General features: G+C 46.1%; 7 protein-coding genes across 7 annotated transcripts; 2 read left to right on the top strand and 5 right to left on the bottom strand.

The window, feature by feature from the left end:
* Positions 1-3,307: 3,307 nt before the first annotated feature.
* Positions 3,308-4,111, bottom strand: K444DRAFT_541937 (aminoglycoside acetyltransferase; the record flags this gene model as incomplete). Its single annotated transcript, XM_024875837.1, has 1 exon — positions 3,308-4,111. One exon carries the CDS (start codon positions 4,109-4,111, stop codon positions 3,308-3,310), a length of 804 nt encoding a protein of 267 aa, XP_024730177.1.
* A 1,166-nt stretch (positions 4,112-5,277) lies between these two features.
* K444DRAFT_635505 (uncharacterized protein) lies at positions 5,278-6,396 on the bottom strand (the record flags this gene model as incomplete). Its single annotated transcript, XM_024883872.1, has 2 exons — positions 5,278-5,699; positions 5,784-6,396. The coding sequence occupies 2 exons, from the start codon at positions 6,394-6,396 to the stop codon at positions 5,278-5,280; spliced, it is 1,035 nt and encodes a 344-aa protein (XP_024730178.1).
* Positions 6,397-9,035: 2,639 nt separating this feature from the next.
* Positions 9,036-11,159, top strand: K444DRAFT_599659 (cytochrome P450; the record flags this gene model as incomplete). The annotated part of the gene is made up of 3 exons (XM_024878584.1): positions 9,036-9,352; positions 9,407-10,569; positions 10,643-11,159. The coding sequence occupies 3 exons, from the start codon at positions 9,036-9,038 to the stop codon at positions 10,780-10,782; spliced, it is 1,620 nt and encodes a 539-aa protein (XP_024730179.1). The 3' UTR covers positions 10,783-11,159.
* K444DRAFT_668263 (uncharacterized protein) lies at positions 10,641-12,181 on the bottom strand. The gene is made up of 4 exons (XM_024887388.1): positions 12,039-12,181; positions 11,689-11,970; positions 11,476-11,609; positions 10,641-11,421 (listed from the first exon to the last, which is right to left on the bottom strand). Exons 1-4 carry the CDS (start codon positions 12,128-12,130, stop codon positions 10,820-10,822), a joined length of 1,110 nt encoding a protein of 369 aa, XP_024730180.1. The 5' UTR covers positions 12,131-12,181; the 3' UTR covers positions 10,641-10,819.
* An 835-nt stretch (positions 12,182-13,016) lies between these two features.
* On the top strand, positions 13,017-15,116 carry K444DRAFT_571842 (amino acid transporter). The gene is made up of 5 exons (XM_024877330.1): positions 13,017-13,438; positions 13,504-13,550; positions 13,597-13,676; positions 13,725-14,214; positions 14,265-15,116. The coding sequence occupies exons 1-5, from the start codon at positions 13,226-13,228 to the stop codon at positions 15,022-15,024; spliced, it is 1,590 nt and encodes a 529-aa protein (XP_024730181.1). The 5' UTR covers positions 13,017-13,225; the 3' UTR covers positions 15,025-15,116.
* A 498-nt stretch (positions 15,117-15,614) lies between these two features.
* On the bottom strand, positions 15,615-17,936 carry K444DRAFT_619254 (cytochrome P450). Its single transcript, XM_024881482.1, has 3 exons — positions 17,296-17,936; positions 16,018-17,135; positions 15,615-15,889 (listed from the first exon to the last, which is right to left on the bottom strand). The coding sequence occupies exons 1-3, from the start codon at positions 17,610-17,612 to the stop codon at positions 15,750-15,752; spliced, it is 1,575 nt and encodes a 524-aa protein (XP_024730182.1). The 5' UTR covers positions 17,613-17,936; the 3' UTR covers positions 15,615-15,749.
* Positions 17,937-20,237: 2,301 nt separating this feature from the next.
* K444DRAFT_668266 (uncharacterized protein) lies at positions 20,238-21,906 on the bottom strand. The gene is made up of 2 exons (XM_024887389.1): positions 21,687-21,906; positions 20,238-21,463 (listed from the first exon to the last, which is right to left on the bottom strand). Exons 1-2 carry the CDS (start codon positions 21,834-21,836, stop codon positions 20,528-20,530), a joined length of 1,086 nt encoding a protein of 361 aa, XP_024730183.1. The 5' UTR covers positions 21,837-21,906; the 3' UTR covers positions 20,238-20,527.
* Positions 21,907-24,185: the final 2,279 nt, after the last annotated feature.

A 24,185-nucleotide genomic window follows, 5' to 3' on the forward strand; every position in this document is an offset into this window, starting at 1 on the left:
GTAGAGTTCTTCGAGGGCTGTTAACATCGTGTTTGTGGGTGGAGGGTCCATAAAGTCGAAGTGTAATAAGTCGTTGATTCCCATGGCTTTGAGCATGAGAATCGTGTGAGAGAGATTTTGCCTCTGGATTTCTGGAATTGAGGTAGGCAGCATTTCGGATTGGAATGCAGCTTCGGTGTAAAGACGGAAACACTTTCCCGGACCAGTTCTCCCAGCACGGCCAGCTCTTTGCTTTGCTTGAGCTTGGGAAATAGGTGTCACAACAAGAGAGTCCATTCCAAGCTTCGGATCGTATGCGTTCTGCTTGACGAAGCCAGGGTCGATGACATAGTAGATGTGGTCGATCGTGATGGATGTTTCTGCAATGTTGGTGGCAATAACGACTTTTCTGCTTCCAGGAGGCGCTGGGTCGAAGATCTTACTCTGCATCTCACTGGGTAATGCTGAATACACAGGGAGAATGATGAGCTCGGGGACACTTGGTCCGAGCGCTTTCATACGCTCGAACAAGATCTCACAACTGGTATCAATTTCTTCCTGGCCAGTCAAGAAGAGAAGAATATCTCCAGGGGGTTCCGTAAGATGAATCTGCATCACGGTAACGAGAGCTGCATCCAGATAATCGGACTCGGGTTCACGAGAGTACATGATCTCGACCGGAAAAGTTCTTCCGGGAATTGAGAAGATGGGACATTCGTTGAAGTACGCAGAAAATTTGTCGGCATCAAGAGTAGCGGATGTAACGATGACTTTCAAGTCCGGTCGACGCTTCAAGGTCTTTTTCAGCAGTGCGAAGAGGACATCGGTCGAAATCGTACGTTCGTGAGCCTCGTCCAACATGATGACTGAATATCTCTTCAACTCAGGATCCATGAGAACCTCGCGTTCCAACATGCCGTCGGTCATGTATTTGATCTTGGTCGCTGAACTGGTGCAGTCTTCAAATCGAATGGCATATCCAACCTCTTGACCGAGCTGACAACCCACCTCCTCTGCAACACGTTTTGCTACCGACATAGCAGCAACACGACGAGGTTGGGTACATCCAATCATGCCATTGTTGGCAAAACCTGCTTCAGCCAGATATTGAGTCAGCTGCGTCGTCTTTCCCGAGCCAGTGTCTCCAACTACGATCAACAATTGATTGGCATGTACAGCCTTGATTAGTTCTGATCTGAATCTGTAGACAGGCAACGATTCTCGCTGTTGCTTGATCGTCATATCTGTTCTTCGTCCAAAAGATTGTTCCTTATTCTGTGTTGCTTTCTTCCACTCGGGCACATCTTCCAGTGCTGGGAGGGGTTTGGCGCTTCGTAGATCACTGGCAAATTTCCTCTCATCCGGTGCTGCCATAGGATCATTCCACTGCGCCGATAGATCAACCTTTGAACTTTCTTCAGCAGCTTTATCCTGTGCCTCCTGTTGTCTTAATTCTCTTCGGTCTTTCGCAAGTGTAGTCCCAGCCATAGCAGCTCGATTCATGGAACCATCCGGAGCCTTGACCACTCGGATAGGAGAAAGCTCGAGAGACTGTTTCGTCTGTCCAGCAAGGAAAGGTGGCTCCTCTTCTCGCAGCTCAATATCAACATCTTCTTCCAACTCCATTTCTCCCTCGCCATTCAATGTGGCGTTGTACTCTTCATCTAGATCTGGGTAGTCTGAAGCCTTCACAACCCCAGAAGCAATAAGCTGCCGAATCTCCCATCGCTCTGGAGACGTCATTCTCTTCTTCACCTTCCGAGAGTTGTTTGTCATGTCCCCTTCAAATACCAACACTTTATCGTCTATCAGGCCGTACTCGTTCTTCGTTCCCCCTAGCCTCTCCATATTGGCGCCTGATTGGATCCTGGCTTGTGGAGCCATATCTCTGCCAGTTTCCTGATCAACATCTTTCATGGAAAGCCCGATCCTAGAGCCTTCAATCTTGACGACCTTGATCTTCACCGGCTGTCCTCTCGATACCAGATCTGAAGGGTGGTTTACCCGTTGACCCTCCACCAAGGCTGATACATGGACAAGGCCATCCACCTTCCCTTTGACCCCATGTATATTCACGAACGCTCCAAAATCTTTCACTCCCGTAATATGACCATCGTACACCTTGAAAATAATAGGCTCATCATCAATCTCGGGCGTTGGGGGCCGTCTAAATTGGTCGTCTTCGTCTCGTCTCCGTCTGCCGCTTTTGTAACCATTTCTGGATCGTCCATAATCATCCTCGTCCTCGTAGCCGTTCTTCCTTCGCCTCCTATCCTCCACTGACCGTGACCGTGACTTGTATTTCTCTTTTCGACTCCGACCTCTATCGTAATCCTCATCAGGGCTTCGACTTCGTTTTCGACTCGTCCTCGCAGGCTTCTCCGCCCTCGCCTTACTCTCAAGCCCTTCCAACAGCGCAAGTGTATCATCAATAGCATCCGTCCCTCTATTCGCCGCTCCGTCTGCCTGCGCATCCACATAATCCTGCCACGGTAACTCCTTGTCCGGCAGCGCCAGGCCCTTGAAAACCTTAGACTTCTCCTCCGCCCTTTGCGATCCGTTCCCTGTCTCGCCATTCGCAGCCTTCCCCTTTTTGTACTTCGGGTGCATAGTCTTGACCAGGCGGTCGATACTCTCGATCAGACTCTGGGGGAACTCAGCGCCCATCGCCTCCAGCTTCTGCTGGAACTCGTCCAGGGATTTGCATTCTGCATGCTGGGCGATGACGAACTCGGCGAGGGTCTTATCGCTGATTCCGAGATGGTTCTGCAACTCCGAGGTCACCTTAGAGACCAGAGAGAGCAATTCGAGGGATTCGAGGTCGTCCATGGCGACGTTGCTGCGGATGATAGTTGACGCAGCTTTTTTGAAGATGCTGTGTTAAGCCTCGCGATTTTAGCGCTAAACCTGTTTAGTCCAAATCAAATCGCCACCCAGCCTCACCCGTCTCTCTTCATATCTATTCCGTACAGACACGATCAAATCTTCGGCCGAACGGGAGAATGCCCCCTTAATATCCGTACCAAATTCGTTCATTTGTATCATTCTCCTCCGCGGCCCAGTACATTCGCGTGTCCCTCGCCACCATTGTCCCATCTCAATCCTCAGAGCTCCACGAAACTCGCCCAAGTTGCATGGTCACGATTCTCTTCTTAATCGCTTTCCTTGATTGCTAATATATAGGCCAAGTCGGCCTCAAACTAATGCTTTCAAAACTAAACTGCGAGTGTCGCGGCACCAGCCATCTCAAAGACATGGTATCAAATCAAAACGGAAAACTAGGGTTCATGCTTCCAGGCTGAATACGAAGTCGATTCATACAAATTTGTCAAGGAACATATGGGCGTTTCAATAAGAGCCACCTCTGCGCAAACTGGACCGCATCGCCCAGCTGGAAGAGGCGTGAACCCGCTCCCCCAACCTTCCCACGAACTATCGTCCTCTCCTTTTCAAAATCCGCGCCCAACTCATCAAATCGCTCCTCCGAAAGTGCAGTATCACGGACAGTCATCCATTGACGCCCCTCATCCGTCATTATAGCAAATGAATTCTCCGTCATCCCTCCCGGTATCCTATACTCCGCGAGATGAAAAGGTGTGCAACTCTCAAATCCCACACCAAGAAGCAACACACGAGCATGTGCACGCTCAAGCTTTGCCAAGGGGCTCTGCTCCCCAAAAGCACAATCAAGTGCATGACCAGCCATGAGTGATTCCGCATGGGGCCCAACAGCTGAAAATGATGTCTGAGGATGCGCACTCCGCACAGCACTAGGCCACGTCCGAACGGTCTCAGCGATCACGCCCATCAAGCGTGTAGGAGTAGTGCGAGGATCGTACGGCAACATAGTCTCGCGGATGATTGGCTTCCATGCTTCTGGCACTGGAGGATGCTGCCAATTCGCCGGATCCGAATTGTCTGAGGACTGGGTGGGAACCACCAGCGTGCCTGTGTCACCTAGCACGTCCAAGAGCGCAAGGACTACGGCCTCTGCGCCGCCGTTTACCCAACCAAGTGACCTGAGTGAAGAATGGAGGAGGAGTGTGTCGCCATGGTTCACTCCAAGTTCACGGAATTGGTCTGCAAGTGACTTGCGAGTGCAAAGAGGACCGGTTGGAAAGCTTTCTCGCATCTTGGTATCTCCGATTTCAACTAAAGGCAACCGGCTCACGGGCATATGGTTGGAAGAAACCGAGCAGTTTACTGGTTTCTTCTCAAACGGGTGGCTTGTGACGGCTCAGGTGGCAGCTGAAAGCAACTTCAGCATCTATTTGCGCTATGCGTCTTAGCTGCAGAAAAACTCCTCTCTGATTGGTCGTCTCAAAATCCAGTGATGGGAGATCAGCTTTTGTTTTCAGAAGTTGTAATGTCTCCTGATTTGTGGCTCAGTGTAGCAATGCAGCATCCTCATTCTCAGTTCATCGGATGAGTTGGTGGTTTTGAGGTTGAGATGCAATTTCGAAAATTCAACATCGCAGGCAAAATGAACGAAAGGATTCCTCTCTCCTAAGCTTTGTTAGTTGCCCTTTAATAACGTTGTGCCATGCTGATTAAACTTTATAGTTCTATGAAAAGGGCAACTGCTAGGGAGGTCAAAATTATGCCTTACCTAATCACGTGGAAGAGGGGGTTCTGAGAAGTGGTCACCATAGCAGAACACGTAGCACAATTTCCTATTACTCATCTCTTATCAGTAGTCACATGTATGGGAGGGGGAGGGGGGGTCTCTTTGACGTTCCCGGGATCAATATTCTTGAAACAAAGCTGGCGGAGGGTACGAGTGTGAGAACAATTAAAGATGAGAAGAAACTCTCCACGGCGTGAGATTGCTGGTTTTGCGCATATACCAATAAATTTAAATGCTCCCCGAGACTGTATTGTATTTCATTGTTTAGCATAAATCAGGTGATCGGATATGGCCTTTCAATTTATTGCAGCTCTGCCCACCAGAGCACCTCAAAACTATCTGAATAGCTGACAATTGCTATTTAGAAAGAGCTTCATGAGTGCCATTAAGCATCAACAAAGATTGCGTGGAATGAATGCAATAACGGAGAAGGAATTTGAATTTGGGGAAGGAGTAACCACTTGAGATGTTCGGCGTGAAGTAAGTGCCGGAGCAATCCTCAGCTCTATATGGACAACCTGTTCGCAAAGGCCATCATTTAATTACTATTCTGTCCCCGTTACTTTAGTGCTAAGTAATTGCATTCATTAACACTGATCTCAAGATTCCAAAGAAATTATCCTTGCATGATAAATTCGGCCATAATCGTATGCTTCTCCCCGGCTTGGTCTTTACTTATCCTTAACCTCTCCTCTCTGTTCTCTCATGTGCAACCTATGGCAGTCCAACACAGGATTACCAACTGAGTCCAAAATTTTCGCAACACCAAAGTGCATATTAATAGTCTTGCAGTTGATATGGCTCCACTCCACGCTCTTTCCTCTCGGCTCCTGTAGAATTTGGATTTTGATTCCCTTTAGCACATTCGCCAGCTCCTCGATGCTCAACGTGATGTTTCTTGAAGTAGTAAGAGGCCACAACGAGGCTTTTTGGATTCCTCGAGCAACGGATCCATAGATCATGGCATCACAGGCTTCCTTGTCGTAGTTTCGCAGACAGAGGGGCTTAGTGCTTTGCTCGAAGTTCGTGAGCCAGGTGAAGGGAATGCGAAAGAGCTGTTCGATTATTTCTGCTCGAATCTTAAGTACACTTTCTGTGTTCATCAATTAGCCATTGGATTTTAATTCTCTTTGATGACTTTCTCAAGAAATGGACAGAGGAAGGAAGAAGGGCATACCCAAGATTTCGTTTGGCATCGGCTCTGGCATGACCTCTCCATTCTTTGTTAAGCATTTCCCGTTTTTACCGATCTTCACCTCGAACACCAGCTTCTTTGCAAGTTCTTCAAATACGGATTCTCGACCAAAAGCCCAAGCGATAAACAACCACCCCTCCTTGCCATCTTCCTTTGATGCCGGCTTCTCATCAGACAACCAGGAATCGAGCCATGGCGCAACAAGACTGGCACATGAGTACTGGTCGCACAGTATGGCTACTTGCAATAGCTGACTGTACGGTAACTTGCTGGGAATATTCCGGAATTGGAGGTGTGCGACTTGCAGTAAGAGGGTAATGGCGAAGAGGGGGTCGGATGTGAAATCCAGAGATGTGGCTGGGGTGGTGGAGTCTGTGGCCCAGGGCGGGCACAAGAATTTCTTCCATACTGGACTGGCGATACTAAGGGAGGAGGTTGATGCGAGGGCACGTGTTGTAGTATCTGGATCCGAAACGTTGGAGAGGAGGACTGTGACATCACCGGTTGGGAAGTTGAAAGTCGGTGGGGTGGGTAGAGCTGGAGTGGCTCGAGGGCGAGTTAGCATATGGAGGCTCTCCTTCTTGAAGGGTGACATGTCGAGAACTCTATTCTGTTCCTTGAAGTTGTGTGGAAAGGTCTAGGTTCGACTTCATGTGTTGAAGAAAGGTAGCAATTCAAGAACTCCGAGAAGGTTTATGACTCCATCTGACATCCCGCTTTTCTGGATCTCCCAAGCTTCGTCTTTGTAAATTTTTGAAACTTGAGGATTATTCACTTTTCTTAATCGAAGCTAGATAAATTGACTGTTAAGGGGTCATGCACGTGACAGTGCCAGCCCCTATCTCCCTCGCTTGCTCTATTTTTTCAAGCCATAACTGCAAGAACATGCCTCAGAGGAAGTCTCAAAAAAGACTCAAAAGGGCTCAAACTTACCTCTGCCGGTCCTTACTCTTCTTCGCTGCGTTTTAAAAATGCATATGCCAAATTTCCAAAGTGAATCCACAGATATCTAAAATTTACCAGAACTTCTTCGCGGGGTCACTCGTTGTACCAGGACCGGTGTATAAATCCACAAATTTCTCAAATCTTCTTTCAAACTTATCATCGAGTCTTTGATTTTCCTTCTTCTCTTTTTTCAAGAACAATCAGCGCATCGGCAATTAATCCGCCAACTCCCATCCTCATTACGTACTCCTTAAAGCGTACCTTCTACTCCACCGACTATCTCCAAACAGCTTCATTCTACGGGCGAGTCTCGCACAGTCAAACAAGAACCATGAATCTCGACGTCCCTGCCGCCAGTGTGCGAAAAAATTAATCTGATTAATTGATTAATTCATGAATATTCATGAATAGCGTGAATAGAATTTGATTAACGTGATACTTATGTAATTTGATTAGATTAGAATAATTAATCATGATTATTCATGAATACCTTGATTGATATACACGTGACTACAGCACGTGATAGTCTAGCCTAATTAAGTAAGGTTCTTGCTCTAGCACTGCCTTAGCGAGCTTTTCTCTCTACTCCGTAGAAGCAAGGCAGCACTAGAGCCTGATCCTTACCTAATTAGGCTAGCTTGTCACGTGCTGCGATCACGTGTACATTAATCAAGTTATTCATGAATATTCATGATTAGCTTAATTAATTCGTGAATAGAATATGATTAATGAGAAAATTTCATGAATAGATTAGATTAATAGCCATTAATCTAATCTAATCTATTCATTTCTCACACTGCCTGCCGCTGCCACACCACAGAATCCTTTCGTCTTCGAGGCTGGAGATATATGCATCCGTGTCACTTACACCAATGAACGCTTTGTTGGGAAAGTTTGTTCGCATGCTCTGACCCTTGCTAGTCCTGTGTGGAAGTAATTCTTGATTCCGCCTTGGGCAAAGGGAGATTCTCCCATTGAGGCCAAGGAGATCGACTGCAGTGAAGACGATGAAGAAGCACTCCTCATCCTGCAAAACATCGCACAATTAAATTTCAAGGCAGTACCAAAAAGAGTTTCCTACGACATTCTGTTTCCGTTGGCTGGCTCGATCGACCAATATCAATGCATTCGGATTATTTCGCCTTGGGACAAAATACCGGATAGTGAACGGAAGACAAGAGAGCAAGGTGTATGGGCAGGAAGGTTGGCTCATTATCGCTTGGGTCTTTGGACGCGATGAGATATTTGAGGCATTGGCTAAGAGAATTGTGTCTACTATTCGAGTCAATGAGAGAGGAGAGCTTTGGACAATTGATGTGGATATTCCCATTCCGGAGCCTATGCCATTGGAGGTTATCGGTAAGCTGACTGTGCCCACATTTATTAGTACATTCGGGTTGTCTTGGCTAATATGAAGGTGCTAGAAAGCATTTCTGAGTTACCGTTTAATACCATCGAACGCCTGCTCAAGATTCCCTACGACATCATCGATCGTTACGAGATCAAACCTTTCAAAAGTTGGTCTGTACTTAACGTACCCTCATACGAGAAGTAAATCTGTAATACTAAAATATACGGAAGTACCTCGACGGGGCTTCAATGAAGTGGTCTTTGGCCACGATAACGACCTGAAGAAGTACTGGTGAGCATCGAGACACTGGCGAAGAGAATCAAGGAGACTAAAATCCTAAAGACTACTAACATTGTGCTGGGTAACCCACCCCAAGTTTCCACACACCACAATTGAGTTGTCAGCAATTTCAAGTACCTGGCTTCTGACGTTGTGGCTAGTACCGTGAGTCCAGAATTGAACAGTCATCGGAGACATGTGGCTGCACAAAAGCAGTTGTTGAGTTGATGGAGTTCTTAGGAAGGATACGAAGAGGCGACTTGGTTTCTCATTTTGAGCACGAGAGAGCTTGTGCATTGGGACGAGGTCTTTGACTCCGAAGCGGAGTTTTTTGATCATGTATCATAGATCCCTTGCAGCGCAATTTGAGGGAAGCGCAGTACAGAGAAAAGCATTTGAGAAACTCTAAATGGTCCATTGTGCAACGGTACTATGAAGAAATTCGTCGTTGTGTATGGTTAAATTTTGTGCCTAGGCTCATAATCGTTACTTAAATTGACACTGTACGGGTTGTGGTAAAAGGGGGTATTGTAGTCACGTGACTGAAAATACATCCGATATCGTTCTCTCCCAGATTCACACAGTATCCTTCCTTCACATAACAAACATCCTAGCCAGAGCTTCTGTACCCAACCACCAAAGCTTTTCTATCTTAAGATATGGCAATCTTGTTGCTTTTCGAATCTGTGTTACTGTTGTCCCTGGCATACATATTTGTCATCCGACCCATTTTCTTCTCCCCCCTCTCTAGGATACCGAGTGCGCACTTTACGAGTCACTTCTTAAATGGCTGGATTATCTGGCAACGATATCTAGGCCGAGAAACTAAGGCCATTCATGACGCACATCGGCGCCTGGGTCCAATCGTCAGGTTAGGCCCAAGAGAGCTCAGCGTGAATTCCGCCGATGCGCTCAGAGTCATTTACAGCGACCGATTTGATAAGGATGCGTTCTACCACGCTTTTGCTAATTATGGGTAGATTGCTCCGTCTCCCGATAGACCTGTGAGATCATGCTGACAAGTCTTCAGCGTACCAAACATGTTTTCCATGATAGAGAGAAAACCCCATGCAGGGAGGAAGCGTATGTTCTCAAATATCTACAGCAAATCAGCTCTTCAGTCATCCCAAGTCATTCGAGATTTGTCCCGAGAAATCGTCATCGAGCGGTTGCTCCCGATCATCGAGACAGCTGCAGTACAAGGGGGCTTCCTCAATGTACTGGAATATAACTTTGCCGTCTACATGGACTTCATTAGCGCCTTTATCTTTGGCCTGCAAAATAGTGCAAATTTCTTGCTAGATTCGGAAGCTCGAGAAAGATGGCTCGTGAAACGAAAGATCGCCAAGGGATATGGTTTCTGGTCAATGAATTTCCCTCTTCTCACAACTTTCCTCACGAAACTTGGTATTAATCTCGAACCCCCGGAGGTCAATTGTGCATTGGACGAAATCAAACAACCATGTCTTGAAATGCTTCAGAAGGTTGAGGCTTCTTCAGAAGTTCGCCCGAAAGGGTCACGGAAAGATCAAAAAGATGACATTTGGACGAAGCCGGTTGTTTATGATCAACTTCTCAGCCAGCTCAACTCTTCAGACGACAAAACACCACCACCCCCTCTTCCAAAGTCTCAACTTCGACTAGTTGTCGCCTCTGAACTCATGGATCATATACTAGCAGGCACAGAGACGAGTTCCTGGACCCTGGCCTATCTGATGCACGAGCTTTCCCAGCGTCCTGATCTCCAATCCTCCCTCCAAAAAGAAATGCTTTCTCTGTCCCCTCCCATACTCTATCCCTCCTCTATATTGACCCAGAAGTCCTCTTTATATCCCGCTTCCGAACTGCCGTCTCCGCGATCCATCGATAGCCTCCCCCTCCTGGATGCCATCCTTCTGGAAACACTTCGTCTCCGTCCCTCAGTCCCAGGTTCCCAGCCCCGAATAACACCACCAAGTGAGCCACGCTCTCCCATCTCGATTTGCGGATATAACAACATCCCGGCTGGTATTCGGGTCAGTGCGCAAGCGTATTCTCTGCACCGGAATGAGGAAGTGTTCCAGGAGCCGGAGATGTGGAGACCGGAGCGATGGCTGGAAGTTACTCAAGATGAAAGGGACGAGATGATGCGGTGGTTCTGGGCGTTCGGAAGTGGTGGGAGGATGTGTATTGGAAATAACCTTGCGGTGATTGGTGAGTGGAAGAGAGATTTCCATCATGTTTCACCTATCTTTTGCTCGAAAGTCTCAACTGATCTGTCAATCAGAGCTGAAGATTGTTGTGGCTGCAATATATACGAATTATACGACGAAAATTATCGATGATGGGGATATCGAGCAGCTGGATGCGTATAGTGCTGGACCGAAGGGTGACAAGTTGATCTTACAATTCAAGAAAGTTCGATGAGCTCCAAGCTGGGCACCTTTCTTTTCGGCCTTTCTTTTCAGACTTTCTTCCCCGCAATAATGAATGGCACGTCCTTATACACGGCAAGATGACCTGAAGTGCTCAATTCTGAGACTGATAGAGCCAAGCCCTGATCTTTGCTCCTCCCATCCAAACCTTCTATAGAGTTCGTCATTCCCAAGCGGTCAAACATCTCCAGATCGTCTCTAAATTCGACATCCGGGCCTCCGCTATAATTCGTCCCGAATTGAGGTAACCAAGTTTTTCGGTTCTCGACAGTTCCATCACTGTACGTCCTGGACGGATAACCCCAGTATTTCACAGCAGGGAAGATATCGCGAAACAGTGCCCAGATTGCAGGGAGGTTCGTGACATAGATCGAGACAGAAGCTTCGCGGAAGTACCAGTTCAGGTACGAGTATGATACCAAATCTGGAACGAGGGAGTAAACCTTCGTCAATATTGCTGCAGCGATGACAAAAACACCCATTCCAAAGACGCAGACCAGTATAATCTTCTGCTGGATGGGGATTCGGAGTTTCATTAGGAGAGGAATGGCAACAAGGAGGACAACCAAGTCAGCACTGACGTTGAAAGTTCCTTCAACTATCTCGAAGTTGTAGTATGACCAGCATTGATCTTACACGTCGTCATCAGCCTTGTATTTCAAAATATCCCTCGACTTGAACTCACCGTCGGTAGCCGGGACCGCCCAGTATCCCGAGAATGGTCTGCAGGTTGTGAAGAGCGCAATCTGGCAGGCCACAAAACCAGCAGCAACATATATTAAAACAGCATTGATTATCTTTCCTCGAGTCAATCCTTCACTGTTCCTCTGCAATGATCAGTCGTCCATTTTCAAACCAGCAAGAGCTTCAATCAATCAATCAACCAAAGTTCACTCACGTCAAGCGTCTGTATATCAACAGCATGCAAATCTTGCAAGTCCAAACACAAAGTACCATCACTTCTTCCGAGACTAACACCCATTTACTCCCACTTATTCTATCTGCCTTGGTCTGCGGTGTCAATGCCGCGATATCCTCCGGTGTCATGTAGTTGGATCCCCCGCCGATTATGACTCTGTTGACGGAGACAACGAGGAGAGTATACCATGGTATTACAGTAATGATAAGCCAATCATCTGTCCGAAGTCTTTTGATCCCCAGCCTTCGAATTTGCGATGCCCTATAAAGTTCAAAGTAGTTAGAATTGGGCTTCAGAAACACTACATAGAGTATGCTTGAAGCACTTACAGCCGGGTGAAGATCGCGAGCATTCCTACACCGTACAGAGTCCACGTTTCGATCTTAAACTCTTGGTTAAAGCTCTGTGATGTAGACATCATGATATCAAGCGATGTCGCACAGCAACATTGGTGAAAATGGATTGTATCGAATTGACTGGAAGCAACTCGACCTTCAACTTATCTATTCAATCATAGGAACATGAAAAAACAGATAACATTTGACGGATACTCACCGGCGTAATCTTGCAAGCTGGAAGCCAAAACATATCCCGCTCTGTCTGTGCAGATCTATACGACATGAATATGTTGGTCGGATTGGTCCAGGAATCCTAAAGATCGAAATCTTGAAGTCCATTTGATACCGACGACCCGTCCCTTTGGCCCTTGCTCGTGTAACAGCTCTCTTCCCAACTCGGAGAATGCATTTCGTGAACAATTTCTCCCCCACGCAGACGGCCGACCGCTCTTCCCAAAGGCCCAATGGGTAAGTCTTTTACCAGGGTCTGTGCTGCTCATTTCCCCTCCTCTCCAAAAATAATCCTTGCACGCGGCACAGGCTAAGAGCAGCCGAGCAGGGTCGCCCCGAACCATTAAAAGCTTGTTGTTTTTAAATTCGGTTACACCACAAAAGCCATAAGAACGTTCCACAGAGTGGGGGAAGAAGTCGTCCGTACCTGGGTAGCGAATAGAAAATCGTTCTGTTCCGCAATGTACTTCCGATAACCTTTCACGCTGTTTGCGGGAGTGAACGGCAGATAATGCAACTCTCAACTGCCAAGGTCCACGAAATGCAGGTTGCGTTCCTGATCCAGCAGTGACTCAATTGGGCATTTACAACATGGCGGCTGATTGGCGACCGCTAAATTGAGGGGACGTAAAATTATCTCGTAAGGGAAGCGATTGGGAGATAACCTTGGTTTAACCCGGCCCCTGGGACACCATCTAATCCTTCTGATTGTATTCCTTTTCTTTTTGTGCCTCCATACTTCTTTCTCGTCGGAGGCTAGGCAGTAGTCTCTAAATTATTGCGTAGCCCAGTCCTCAAAAGATCTCGGCATCGTACGACGGCCACGAAAAAGAAAACGGACTCCTTATCTCGATTCGAAAGCCTGCCAACCACTTCGGGAAAGATTTTCATTTCATGGGCTTTGGTCACACAGCTCCAAATCGCCCGCTGGCCCTCCCTGTCTTACTATGATATCAATATCACCTTCCAATATGGAGAAAGTTACAGAGCAAAAGCACACAACGGATTCGGTTGGTGTTGAAAATCAAGGTCCAGATTCCGATGGACTCATCAACGCTTCAGGTCATCGCCAAGAGCTTGACCGAAACTTTCACTTCATTCATATTGCTGGGTTGGGGATCACTTCCGGGAACACATGGATTGCAATTGGTGGTAGTGTTGTAAGTTTATCTCGGACTGGTCCAAAAAGAAGAAATGACTTACAATCTGATGCTGGCAACAATAGACTGTAGCCATTTACAATGGCGGACCACCAGGAGTTATCTATGAACTGTAAGTTCTCAAGTAAATATTCAGGAAACCCTACTCATTTGTTCAGGGTTGCTGCTTCCGTCTTTTACTGGCTCATCGCTGCATCTATTGCAGAGCTTGCTTCGGCAATGCCGTCATCTGGAGGAGGTGCGTCCAAATCCATTGTTTCATCTTGCCAAGTTAACCCTCGAGTAGTCTATCACTGGGCCTCGGTGACAGCAGGTCCGTATGGCAGAGTTTGTGGCTGGTTTGCTGGCTGGTGGAACTTTCTGGCCTGGATTCTGGGCCTGACTGCCACTGCTCAAATCGTCGCTGTACAGTGCGTGTCCATGTATGCTCTGTTCCACGACGGGTTTGAGATTCAGAGATGGCAGGTGTTTGTGGCCTATCTTATCTGCATTTGGTCCTGTTGTTTCATCACGTTGTATGCCAACAAAGCACTTCCTATCATCGAATCCATCGGAGGTTTTTTGGTCATCGCCGGCGTAATTATCACCATTCTTGTGTGTGCTATAATGCCGCATTATAAGAGTGGGTATGCTTCAACGAAATTTGTCTGGCGTGAATGGCAAAACCAGACAGGGTATACGAGCAACGGGTTTGCGTTTTGCCTAGGGATGCTAAACGGAGCTTTTGCTGTTGGCACCCCCGATGTCATCACACATATGGCAGAAGAGATCCCCCAGTATGTACCAACCTCCCTGAAACGCCACACTAACTGATCCTTTCTCGAAGTCCAAGCAAAAACATCCCAAAAGCCATCTTGGCACAGTTCATCATCGGATTTTTCACCGCCTTCTTCTATCTTATCGCCATGTTTTACAGCATCAACGATCTTACAACAGTTCTAGAGAACCCGTATCTCTTTCCGCTTGCTGAAATCTACCGGCAATCGACTGGGTCTGCAGGGGGCTCGCTCGGACTTCTCATTCTGGCATTCCTCCCCTCTCTCGTCGCGACCTTAGGATGCTACCTGACAGCAAGCAGAGTATTTTGGACCCTAGCCCGAGACAAAGCAACTCCTTTCCATGGATTCTTTGCCGTGGTAAATCAAAAACAACGAAATCCATTCAACTCAATTATGCTATGTGCAGTTATTTGCACCCTTCTCGGCTGTATCTACGTCGGAAGCCAAACAGCATTCAACGCATTCATTGGGTCCTTCGTCGTACTATCATCGCTCTCATATCTAGCAGCCATTCTCCCTCATTTTCTCACTCGAAGAATCAACGTCGCTCCGGGGTGGTTCTGGATGAGAGGGGCAACTGGGTTCATTGTCAACGGGATATCGTGTCTTTACATCATAGCTTTTATAGTGATCTTCTGCTTCCCATTTGCGTTACCATTTGATGCGGCGACGATGAATTATACTTGCTTAATCACTGGGGGTTTATCAGTTTTCGTAGCCATCTTTTGGTTTTCGAGGAGTGCAGATTATGTTGGGCCACAATTTGTGCCGTTGGAGAGCGCAATTTTGGCAAAGGACGCTATATGATATCAAGAGTTCACAGGGACTTCAAAATTTTGAAGACAAGGACGGGTAATCCCCCGCCGTGGCACAGGTTATGAATTTAATGAAATTATGCCATCCTTCATCACAAACCTCCACCCTCCTCAGAACAATGATATCCTCCAGCATTCTAGACCTATATTTAATAACTTCCCTCTGAAAAGTACCACCAAACAGCTCACAATCAAGTAAGAAGCAATAGATCCAAATGATATTTGACAGGTATTGTGGCAACCCCGCAGCCCCTTTTCGGGCTCGCTTAACGAGCCTTCGAACTAAAGTCGGTATTTTTAGGGCATTTCGCTAAGAAACGAACCCCATAACTATTTTGGATGCTTTTCCTTTATATTCATAATTGGTTATTAAGGCTTTCTAAACTCATTCTGGCTTCTTTTGTTGTGTGTGCTTGAATGGTATAAAGTTTCAATCTATAGTTGTTAAGAAACTGTGAAGTGAATTGGGCGACTTTGGTTTTGCCAGACCTGAATATATCGCTAAAAACACGGGCTTTGGTCCGTAGGCTCATAAGCACTGAGGGGATCTGCACTGGAATGTAGCCATTCAAGACCCGAGTGTGGGAATCAAGAGTGCGGAGGAGTCGAGAGGCTGAAAGGAATATCAAAAGGTGGCGGAAAAGCTGTTCTATCATATAGTACTTGATATGACAAAACTAAACCGTTCCGGTTGGCATGGTTTACTCCGTCTGTCCTCTATTCGACCTTCTCGAATCTCAAGATCAGCTTCCCACCACTCGGTCCGGCAATAAATTCATCCGCAGGCTCGATTCCTTCCGCATCCACAATGTGAGTACTGAAATTCGTGTACACCGCCGCCAGGAAAACGAGCATTTCTGTACAAGGTTAACTTTGATCCGAATAGCAGAATGGATGATATCTCCAACACAAAAACAAAAGGAAGGACTAAGGGGGAGTGAAGAGCCAGGAGGAGTAAACTAAATCATTAAGATAAAAGGCTCACCTTGCAGAGCAAATTCCTTCCCAATGCACCCCCTGCTCCCACTCCCAAATGCCCAAAACCAGTTTTTCACCTCCCTCTCCTTCCCGCCCATCCAGCGCTCAGGCAACCACTCCTCGGCCCTCTTAAATGTCTCTTCATTTCTGTGCACCGAGTAGGCTGCAGCATGAGCCACAATACCCTCGGGAAGCGGGTACCCACACAGCACTGCTCCTCCACGAGGAACAACTCGAGGTTGACCTGCTGCTCCAGGTGGATACAAACGCAGTGTCTCGTACAGAGCTGCATTGAGGAAGGGAAGACTGTCCAAGGCCCTGGGAAGTGTGGGGGGCGGAACAGAGGCTGAAAATGCATTGTCTCCAGTACTGATAGGGAACATGAGAGGTGGGTTCACAGACCGCAGCTCTGCCCGGAGTGATGTTTGGAATTCTGGGTGCATGCATAACTCGTACATCGTATAGGCTAGTGCAATGCCTGATGACTCATAGCCTGCGATCATATGATCCAGCATATCTGAAGCCACGGACTTGCGGAGAAAATCTGGACCTCGGGCTGGCGAAAGAGGCGTCTTTTCTAGAGTCTTTTCTAGAGCTGAATATAGTTGCGAGTAGACCACAGGTTTGGTGCTGCTAGAGGTGAAGGAGTTCGTTTCCGTGGCGGTCTGGAGATGTGAGCACAGCTTCCAGCACTTCTCTTCCATGTAAGCCTGGCCGTCCATGGCTTCCTGTGGGACGAGGTTAATGCCAATGCGTTGCAAAGCCCGAGTCATAGCTGGCAAGCGCCCAGCCCAGAAAACACCGCGCTTCACGGCTGTGAAGGCAGCAAGGAAGCCGCTGAGTGCTACATCATCGCCGAGGAAATTGGTTCCGTAGGCACTGCCGAACTCATAAGCGGACATCACATCCATCCCGTAGGCATAACCAAGGCGTAGGACATCAAGAGAAGAGCCAATAGTGGCTGAAGTGGCGATCTTGGGCAGCACACCTTCGGTGAGGATGCGCCTATTGAAGTTGGAGACGTCTGGGGAGTTCTGAAGAAATGATTTCGAATAGATGTTTGCCATTCGGCGCTTGTGAGCGGAGTGTGGGGCGGATTGAATTTCGGCCACCAAAGGTGGAATTCTTGCTGGGAGTCAGCAGGTTCTGATTCAGGAGTTTGTACGATCGATATAAAGAGGGGAGGAGGCAGGATGGCTACGGCCAAAACGTAACACATGCCGACGGTATCTTTTGGACATAAATATCTCAGAAAGAACTCCAGCCAATCATAAAATACACTCACTCGTAGTTGATAAAAGCCTCATACCACGTGTCTTTGTCCCAGTTCCCATATATAGTTTTTATCCCCTGTAAAGTGCACACACTGATTTCCTCTGGGGCAAGGCGTATTACCGGCCCGAGCCGCTTGTGCGACTCCCATACGGTGCGGTTCTCGCGCTTGCGGTACCGGATTGATATCAACCATATCGGGAAGAATGGAGCCGTAAAGTGAGCGTTTGGGATAGCGTTGAGAGGTCGCAGCCTGCCGAAGTACTGGTACACGAAATAGAGGACCAGAAAGACCAGTGGGAGGAGAATCACCGGAGTCAAAGAAGGCATGATAGCGGGGTTGACGGGGTTGAGACCTCCAGAAGAGTACAGTGGGAGGGATCTGGGCAGATGAGAGAAAACGAAGGGCGCGTCTGGCTGCGCAACCAAGAGGGGTATTGAAAAACAAAACGGATAACGAGGTGCTTGATATCAGACACCGGGGAGATGGCAGGACGTATGAAGACAAACCCTCGAAGTTCTTGGTTTAGAAGTCGCTTTGGTCGCACAGATGCAGCACAGCAGTCACCACGACTCACGAGTCGCGATTTCCCAAATTGCCCTCAAAATTCAAGCAAATTTGTTTGGATCCCGGGGCGAGCGAGAGAAGCTCGGGGAGACCTGGAGAGTGGGAGGCGTCCTTCTTCATTGAATTGGCTTATCAGAGCTCAATCAAGCTGTCGTCCAAGCATATGGGCTGATTTGGCTGCAGATTCATCACACTTCGCCAGAAAAGCCTATGAAATCGTGAGAAGGATGAGCTGCTGCATTCAAATGGCGTTGTGGAAGGGTCTAGGTTTGTCGCGACAGGGCTGTTTTTCATGGACGGATCCCCTGTAGTTGCAGTGCAAGAGCTCTGGAGACCTGCAGCACTTCAACCTTGGTTAGGCCTAGCACAACGCCTTCGCTCCGGGGCCCTGGCTTCCACCTCCCCACGGACCTGCTTTGCTTCTCGGGCGGTGGAGAGCCAATCATCTGGAGAAAGGTAACAATTGAAAGCCATACATACCTCAGCGAGTTGGGCCGGAACGCATAAGGTTAGCACCGGAAGGGTAATTGATCTGGCCTCGTTACAATCTACCACATCCAGCGGAAAAACATAAGCTGAATTCTCCTCAAACAATTCGAAACTTTAGCCCCTTGGTATGCATAGAGTTTCTTCCGCCAAAGGAATTAAACGTTGAGACTCAAATCCTCGTTCCTTGTGCTTTTAGAAATTGGCTGTCAGGGTGTTGATGAAAAGCAATGAAGTGAAGTTGGTGAAAGAAGCGAATTTGTTTGACTGGGCCATACATCAACAGGAGAGCACAGCTTTGCCGTTCGAAACAAAACATGATATCTTTCATACGTTTGTATAAGCTACAGAGATTGTTCTAATAGTATATCCAAACATGCAAAAATCCAAAATGCCTTCCCCAATCCAAACCAAACACTTCCCACCAAAACCCCAACTCCACCGATCGCAATTCCAGCTCTGGTCTACCAAAGTACAGAATATAAAAATATTCCAAATTTTTGCCCAAGTCTCCCATATTGGCACATTAAGCATGCTCTAGAGGTTACCTAATACATCGTGTCCTTTCTTATCATCTGCTGGCTATCATTTGAAACAAGCGTTTTTCAGCGCCTCGGAACGGCCTGCGCGCTGAGGCCCCGTGCGGGAAAGTTGTTTGAACTGGAGCATGGCTTGCGGGGAAGCACTTCCGGGTGGCAGGGTCCACGGAGGGGACCCAGTCAGTAAATCATTTCTTACAGGCCAGGATTCAAAGACTAAATGTTCCAGAACGCCACGGGCCGGGCGGGGGCGTCCAGGGGAGACGCGGTCGAGGGCAGCACATGGGGATGGTAGCACCGGCGGTCACTGGGAGGGAAGATTTACGTTTGCCACAAGCGGGCAAATTATTGGTTTCTTCCCGTTCCCGCGGGCGAGCTCCACTTGAGTTTCCCCATCTTTCGGTTGCTGGGACCGTTCTGACAATTGGACTACATTGTAAACAGTGATCAGAGAATCGATATTCAGTCTAGAGATCTAAGTCTAATGTAGTGCAGCAAAGGATATATCCGCTGCGGAAAGAAGGGGGAAAGAAATGTCACGTGATTCCCCAATTGGCACGTTTCCAACATCTTAAAGATGGCCTGAAAATAGCCCGGGACACGGTCGGCTTCCCTCGACCTATCCTCTCAAAATTGAATGCGAGATCCATTGACGGAAAGGTCCCAGAAAGAAAAGTCCGATCTCACCACTCCTTGGCGAAATAATTGGAACCATAAATGGAACTGCATCGTATGGCCCGCATAAATGGTATCGATTTTTGTTGATACAGCCTTGGGTGACATGCACTACCTCCCTCAACAAACATTACCTATACAGAGATTGTTAATCCACAAAATGGAATATGCTAGGTAAACCCCCATTTCGGGCTCTGCCCGCCACAACCCAACGAAATGATATCACCTTTCACTCTCAACCCACCTCTAATTCATGCTGTCTCCTCCAAAACGGGCTCCCTCAACTCAACTTCTAGAAGATTATCATTTTTATAACTCAGCCAGCTGGTGACAAAATTAGAACTTACTCGCCTTCGTACTTGTAGCAAACGTCGTCTGAGCCGATAAAGTCAAAGTCGACGAACTGGACGAGCTCGTTAGCAAAACGCTCACGCCCGCCTGAACCATAGTCCTACTAATCCAGACAATCATTGTCCGGCTAATCGAGACCTCTGTCTCCCTCGCTAGATGTACTAACCCCGCCGGCTTCGCGACATAAGACGTGACTGTGACAGTAACTGGTGCTTGTCCACAGGCGGAGTCACCAGTCTTCAAGGCGTGTTTATCGAAGGTCTGAAGGGGGGGGGGAGGGTGTCGTCGACCTCTGGGGTGTCAGTTTCTTCGGGGAAATCCCACCATGTGACTTGTGGCACTGGGACGCGTTTCTTGTTATCGGTTTCCACCTCGTAATAATCAATGTGGTCAGGGACTTCGACAGGGGCCTCGACTTCAGGAACGTCAGCCTCGCTATCGTCTTCACTATTGTCATCGCCCTCGTAAGTTATCGTAATTTATTTGGCGTTTCCTATTGTCGGTTTCCACCGCAAAATCAGGGGTCTCGTCGTCAGGGAATTCGGCCTCAGGAACATCTATCTCGCTATCGCTCTCGCTATTTTCATCGCCTTCGTAGGTTATTTGGTGGGAAGTGTTGCGCTTGTTCACAGTTTTATTGTCATCGTTCGGATCTTCGACATCGGGATCTTCGACATCAGGGTCCTCAAGGGACTAGGTGTTGCGATGGGGTACCTGTAGGTAGTTGTTATGCCAGGGTACTTGCGAGTAGCTGTGACGCCTGGGTACCTGCGGGTAGTCGTTGCAACTGGGGACTTGTAAGTGGTCGATGCGAAGGGATACTTGCGGCTAGTTGTTGCGATCGGGTACCAGCTTCCATATGGTCCAAACGGGCCGCCGTCGGTTGTCCTCGATGGAGCCCCGGTTGGGATGTAAGACTCTCCATCGAATGGCTTAATTGGGTAATCGATATCGAGCGTGACAGAGAATTTGGTTTGTAGAAGGGCGTTCCATTTCTTGTTATCGGTTTCCTCGATTTTCAGAATGTCTACTTCTTCTGGCTCCTCAATTTCAGTGTCAAACGACGTGAAGTCGAATTCGTCGTCCGACTGTGGGGCGGCATCTGGTTTGCTCCACCAGGTCACGCGCGGGGGATACGCCATTGTGGTGTGGCGGTGACGAGATGATGTATGCACAGTTGTAGTGACTATATCGTCGCCCCAGTCATCGGTGGTAGTCGTTGCTTCTCCCCATCCGGACCATTCTCCCCAGTCTCCACCATAAGAAGTTGGCTGAGGGTCATCTGGGTTGTAGTAATCTATGGTGGTGAGAGGATTCAGTCCGAAGATTTGGCGCTGGTCACAGCCACCAAAGCCAAAGTACGAATCATCTCGAGATCCGCCATCCGTGCTCGTGTCGACGTCGTCGTCGGTATCGTCGCCAGAGCCGTCGCCAGAGTCATCTCCATTGTCATCGATGTAGGTGCTGATGGGTTTGACGGTTATTTTAACAGTTGTCCTGGCAGTTGTGAGGGTCTTATATGCTGTGATTGTAGGCCCAGAAGCTTTTCTAGTGGTGGTTGCCTTCTTCGAAGTAGTTTTTTTGACCGTGGCGACACTGCAACGAATTAGCTTGATGTTTCTTTGGAAGAATAAGAGCCGGGAGAGATCCGGTAGCAAGTCTCAGTCTCCCAACCAATGAAACAGAAAGCTCGGGACATGGAACAAAGAAAGAGGTTGGTTACGGGTTGGTGGTAAAGGTCTTGGTTACTGTGACATAAATTCCCGGGTGTGTTGTAGATTTTACCGTGACCTTTGATGCTGAGGGATTTACGGTAACTATGAGCGCGGAGTCGTCTGCATCACGCTCTAAGACGTTGCCATTAAGGTCCTTTGGTAAAGCTGCGCTGTAGCAGACAGCTGCCAGGGACGGCAGCAGGGAGAGACCTGCCTTCATTGTGCCTTCTGTATGGATTCGCTTCAAAGACAATCGATGAGAACTTCTAAAGCTGTTTACCTCGTGGCGGGAGCTTTAAATGTGATTGAGATGAAAGCCAAGTTGAGAAGATACTCCAGAATCCCTGACAATAATCAAGGGGACCTCATCTCATTTTGTATGCGGGGGAAACCATTTTGGGAGATACGACTTTTTGATCTTCCGGCTGCTGTGAACAGTATACGAATTGGTTTACTGGTCTAGGCCCAAGATACTGAGGCCCACAGCTAGCTAGCGGACAAATCCGAGAAGCGAAAAGTGATTTTCTGATTTTCTGATTTTCGCACTGGCGCCCCGCACACCCCCCTCCCCAAGGCAGAATTCCTAATTAGGGGTATAGCACCCATACGTAACTTTCGGCTTGGATAACGCAATAATAGTAAGGCTGCTTGCTTGTCTAATTAATGAAGTAAGAGCCCATACTATTATATGAAATCGTGCCAAAATTAGGCCGGATAGTATAATATAAAATTAAGTATTTATTACAAATTACTATGGTCAGGTAACTACAGGCTATAAGCCCTTCTAGAATAATACTATTAATAGGATCTAATAACTTCCTTAATATTCCCGAGATTAGAAATGAGAAAATTAAATTATTAAAATAACTAAGAAGCTAGCTAATTACTTTTTTTTAGTAATTAATTAATAAAATTATATAGAAATAATATTACTCGAGTTTTTTAGTACTTATATTACTAAAAAGTATATTATAATAGTAAAGCGTACCCTGAACTTAACCCTTATTAAAATAATACTATAACTTTTAATAAATCTATTACTATATTATAAAGCTATTACTAAATAGGCTTGTATAAATATTAATTAAGAAGAAATTACAAATAGATTAAAAGATTTATATAAAATCTCAGTTAATCCGTATATAGTCTAATAGTAACTATAAGAATAAAATATCTAAATATATACTTAAATAGTAGATATGCCTTTCTTTTATATATAGATTATAATCCTGTATTATTTGGGAGATATAAATAAGGAAATACTTAAGGATCTTAAGGATTACGGTTATATAGCTTTAATTACTAGAATTATTCGTATATATAAGAAGCTTGGTCTTATTTGCCATATAACTATAATAGACAGATAAGCGGCAGACGAGTAATTATTTATAATATTATAGAGTAAGCTAAATAATAGGCGGGTTATAGGTTATAAACGGCGGTATTTATATATATACTTCCGTTAATAAGATTTACTAGTAACCCGGTTAGTCTTTTTATACTTTACTATTTTGCCCTAGCTTGGAAAGTTAGGGCCTTATTTACTAATATATTTTATTATCTATAGGGAAAGCTTATATATAATATTATAACTCCTGGATCCCGAAATAATTATATTATAAATATAACGGATATAGTCCAAGAAAAAAGAATATATTATATCTGGGCCGGACTAGATTTGGTTAATTAATAGATATAATAAGCTATTACTATTTGGGATCGAGATATATACTTATATTAATACTTATTTATATAATATTATCTAGATATATATCGGAATCTCTAAAAAAAAAAAAAAAAAAAAAAAAAATACAGCTAGCTAGCCGCGACAAATCCGAGCAAGCGAAAGTGATTTTCTGATTTTCTGCATGTTCGCACTGGCCGGCCCCGCACACCCCTCCCCCCCCTCCTCCCCAGCAGAATCCTAATTATGGGGGTATAGGTACCCACACGCCTGACTTTCGGCTTGGATAACGCCAATAATGTAAGGCGCTGCTTTGCTTGTCTAATTAATGTAAGTAAGAGCCCAGTACTACTATGTGAAATCGTGCCCAGAAATTAGCCCGGTAGTATAGATATTAAAATTGAGCTATTTATTATAAATTACTATAGTTAGGAAATTACAGGCTATAAGCCCTTCTAGGATAATGCTATTAATAGGGTCTAATAACTTCCTTAATATTCCCGAGATTAGAAATAAGAAAATTAAACTATTAAAATAACTGAGAAGCCGGCTAATTACTTTTTTTTAGTAATTAATTAATAAAATCATATAGGGGTAATATTACTCGAGTTTTTTAGTATTTATATTACTAAAAAGTATATTATAATAATAAAGTATATCCTAAACTTAATTCTTATTAAAATAATACTATGACTTTTAATAAATTTATTATTATATTATAAAGCTATTACTAAATAGGCTTATATAAATATTAATTAAGAAGAAATTATGAATAGATTAAAAGATTTATATAGAATCTTAGTTAATTTATATATAATTTAATAGTAATTATAAGAATAGAATATTTAAATATATCTTTTCTTTATATATAGATTATAATTCTAT

The sequence above is a fragment of the Hyaloscypha bicolor genome, assembly GCF_002865645.1.
Source record: "Hyaloscypha bicolor E unplaced genomic scaffold K444scaffold_157, whole genome shotgun sequence".
NCBI lineage: Eukaryota > Fungi > Ascomycota > Leotiomycetes > Helotiales > Hyaloscyphaceae > Hyaloscypha > Hyaloscypha bicolor.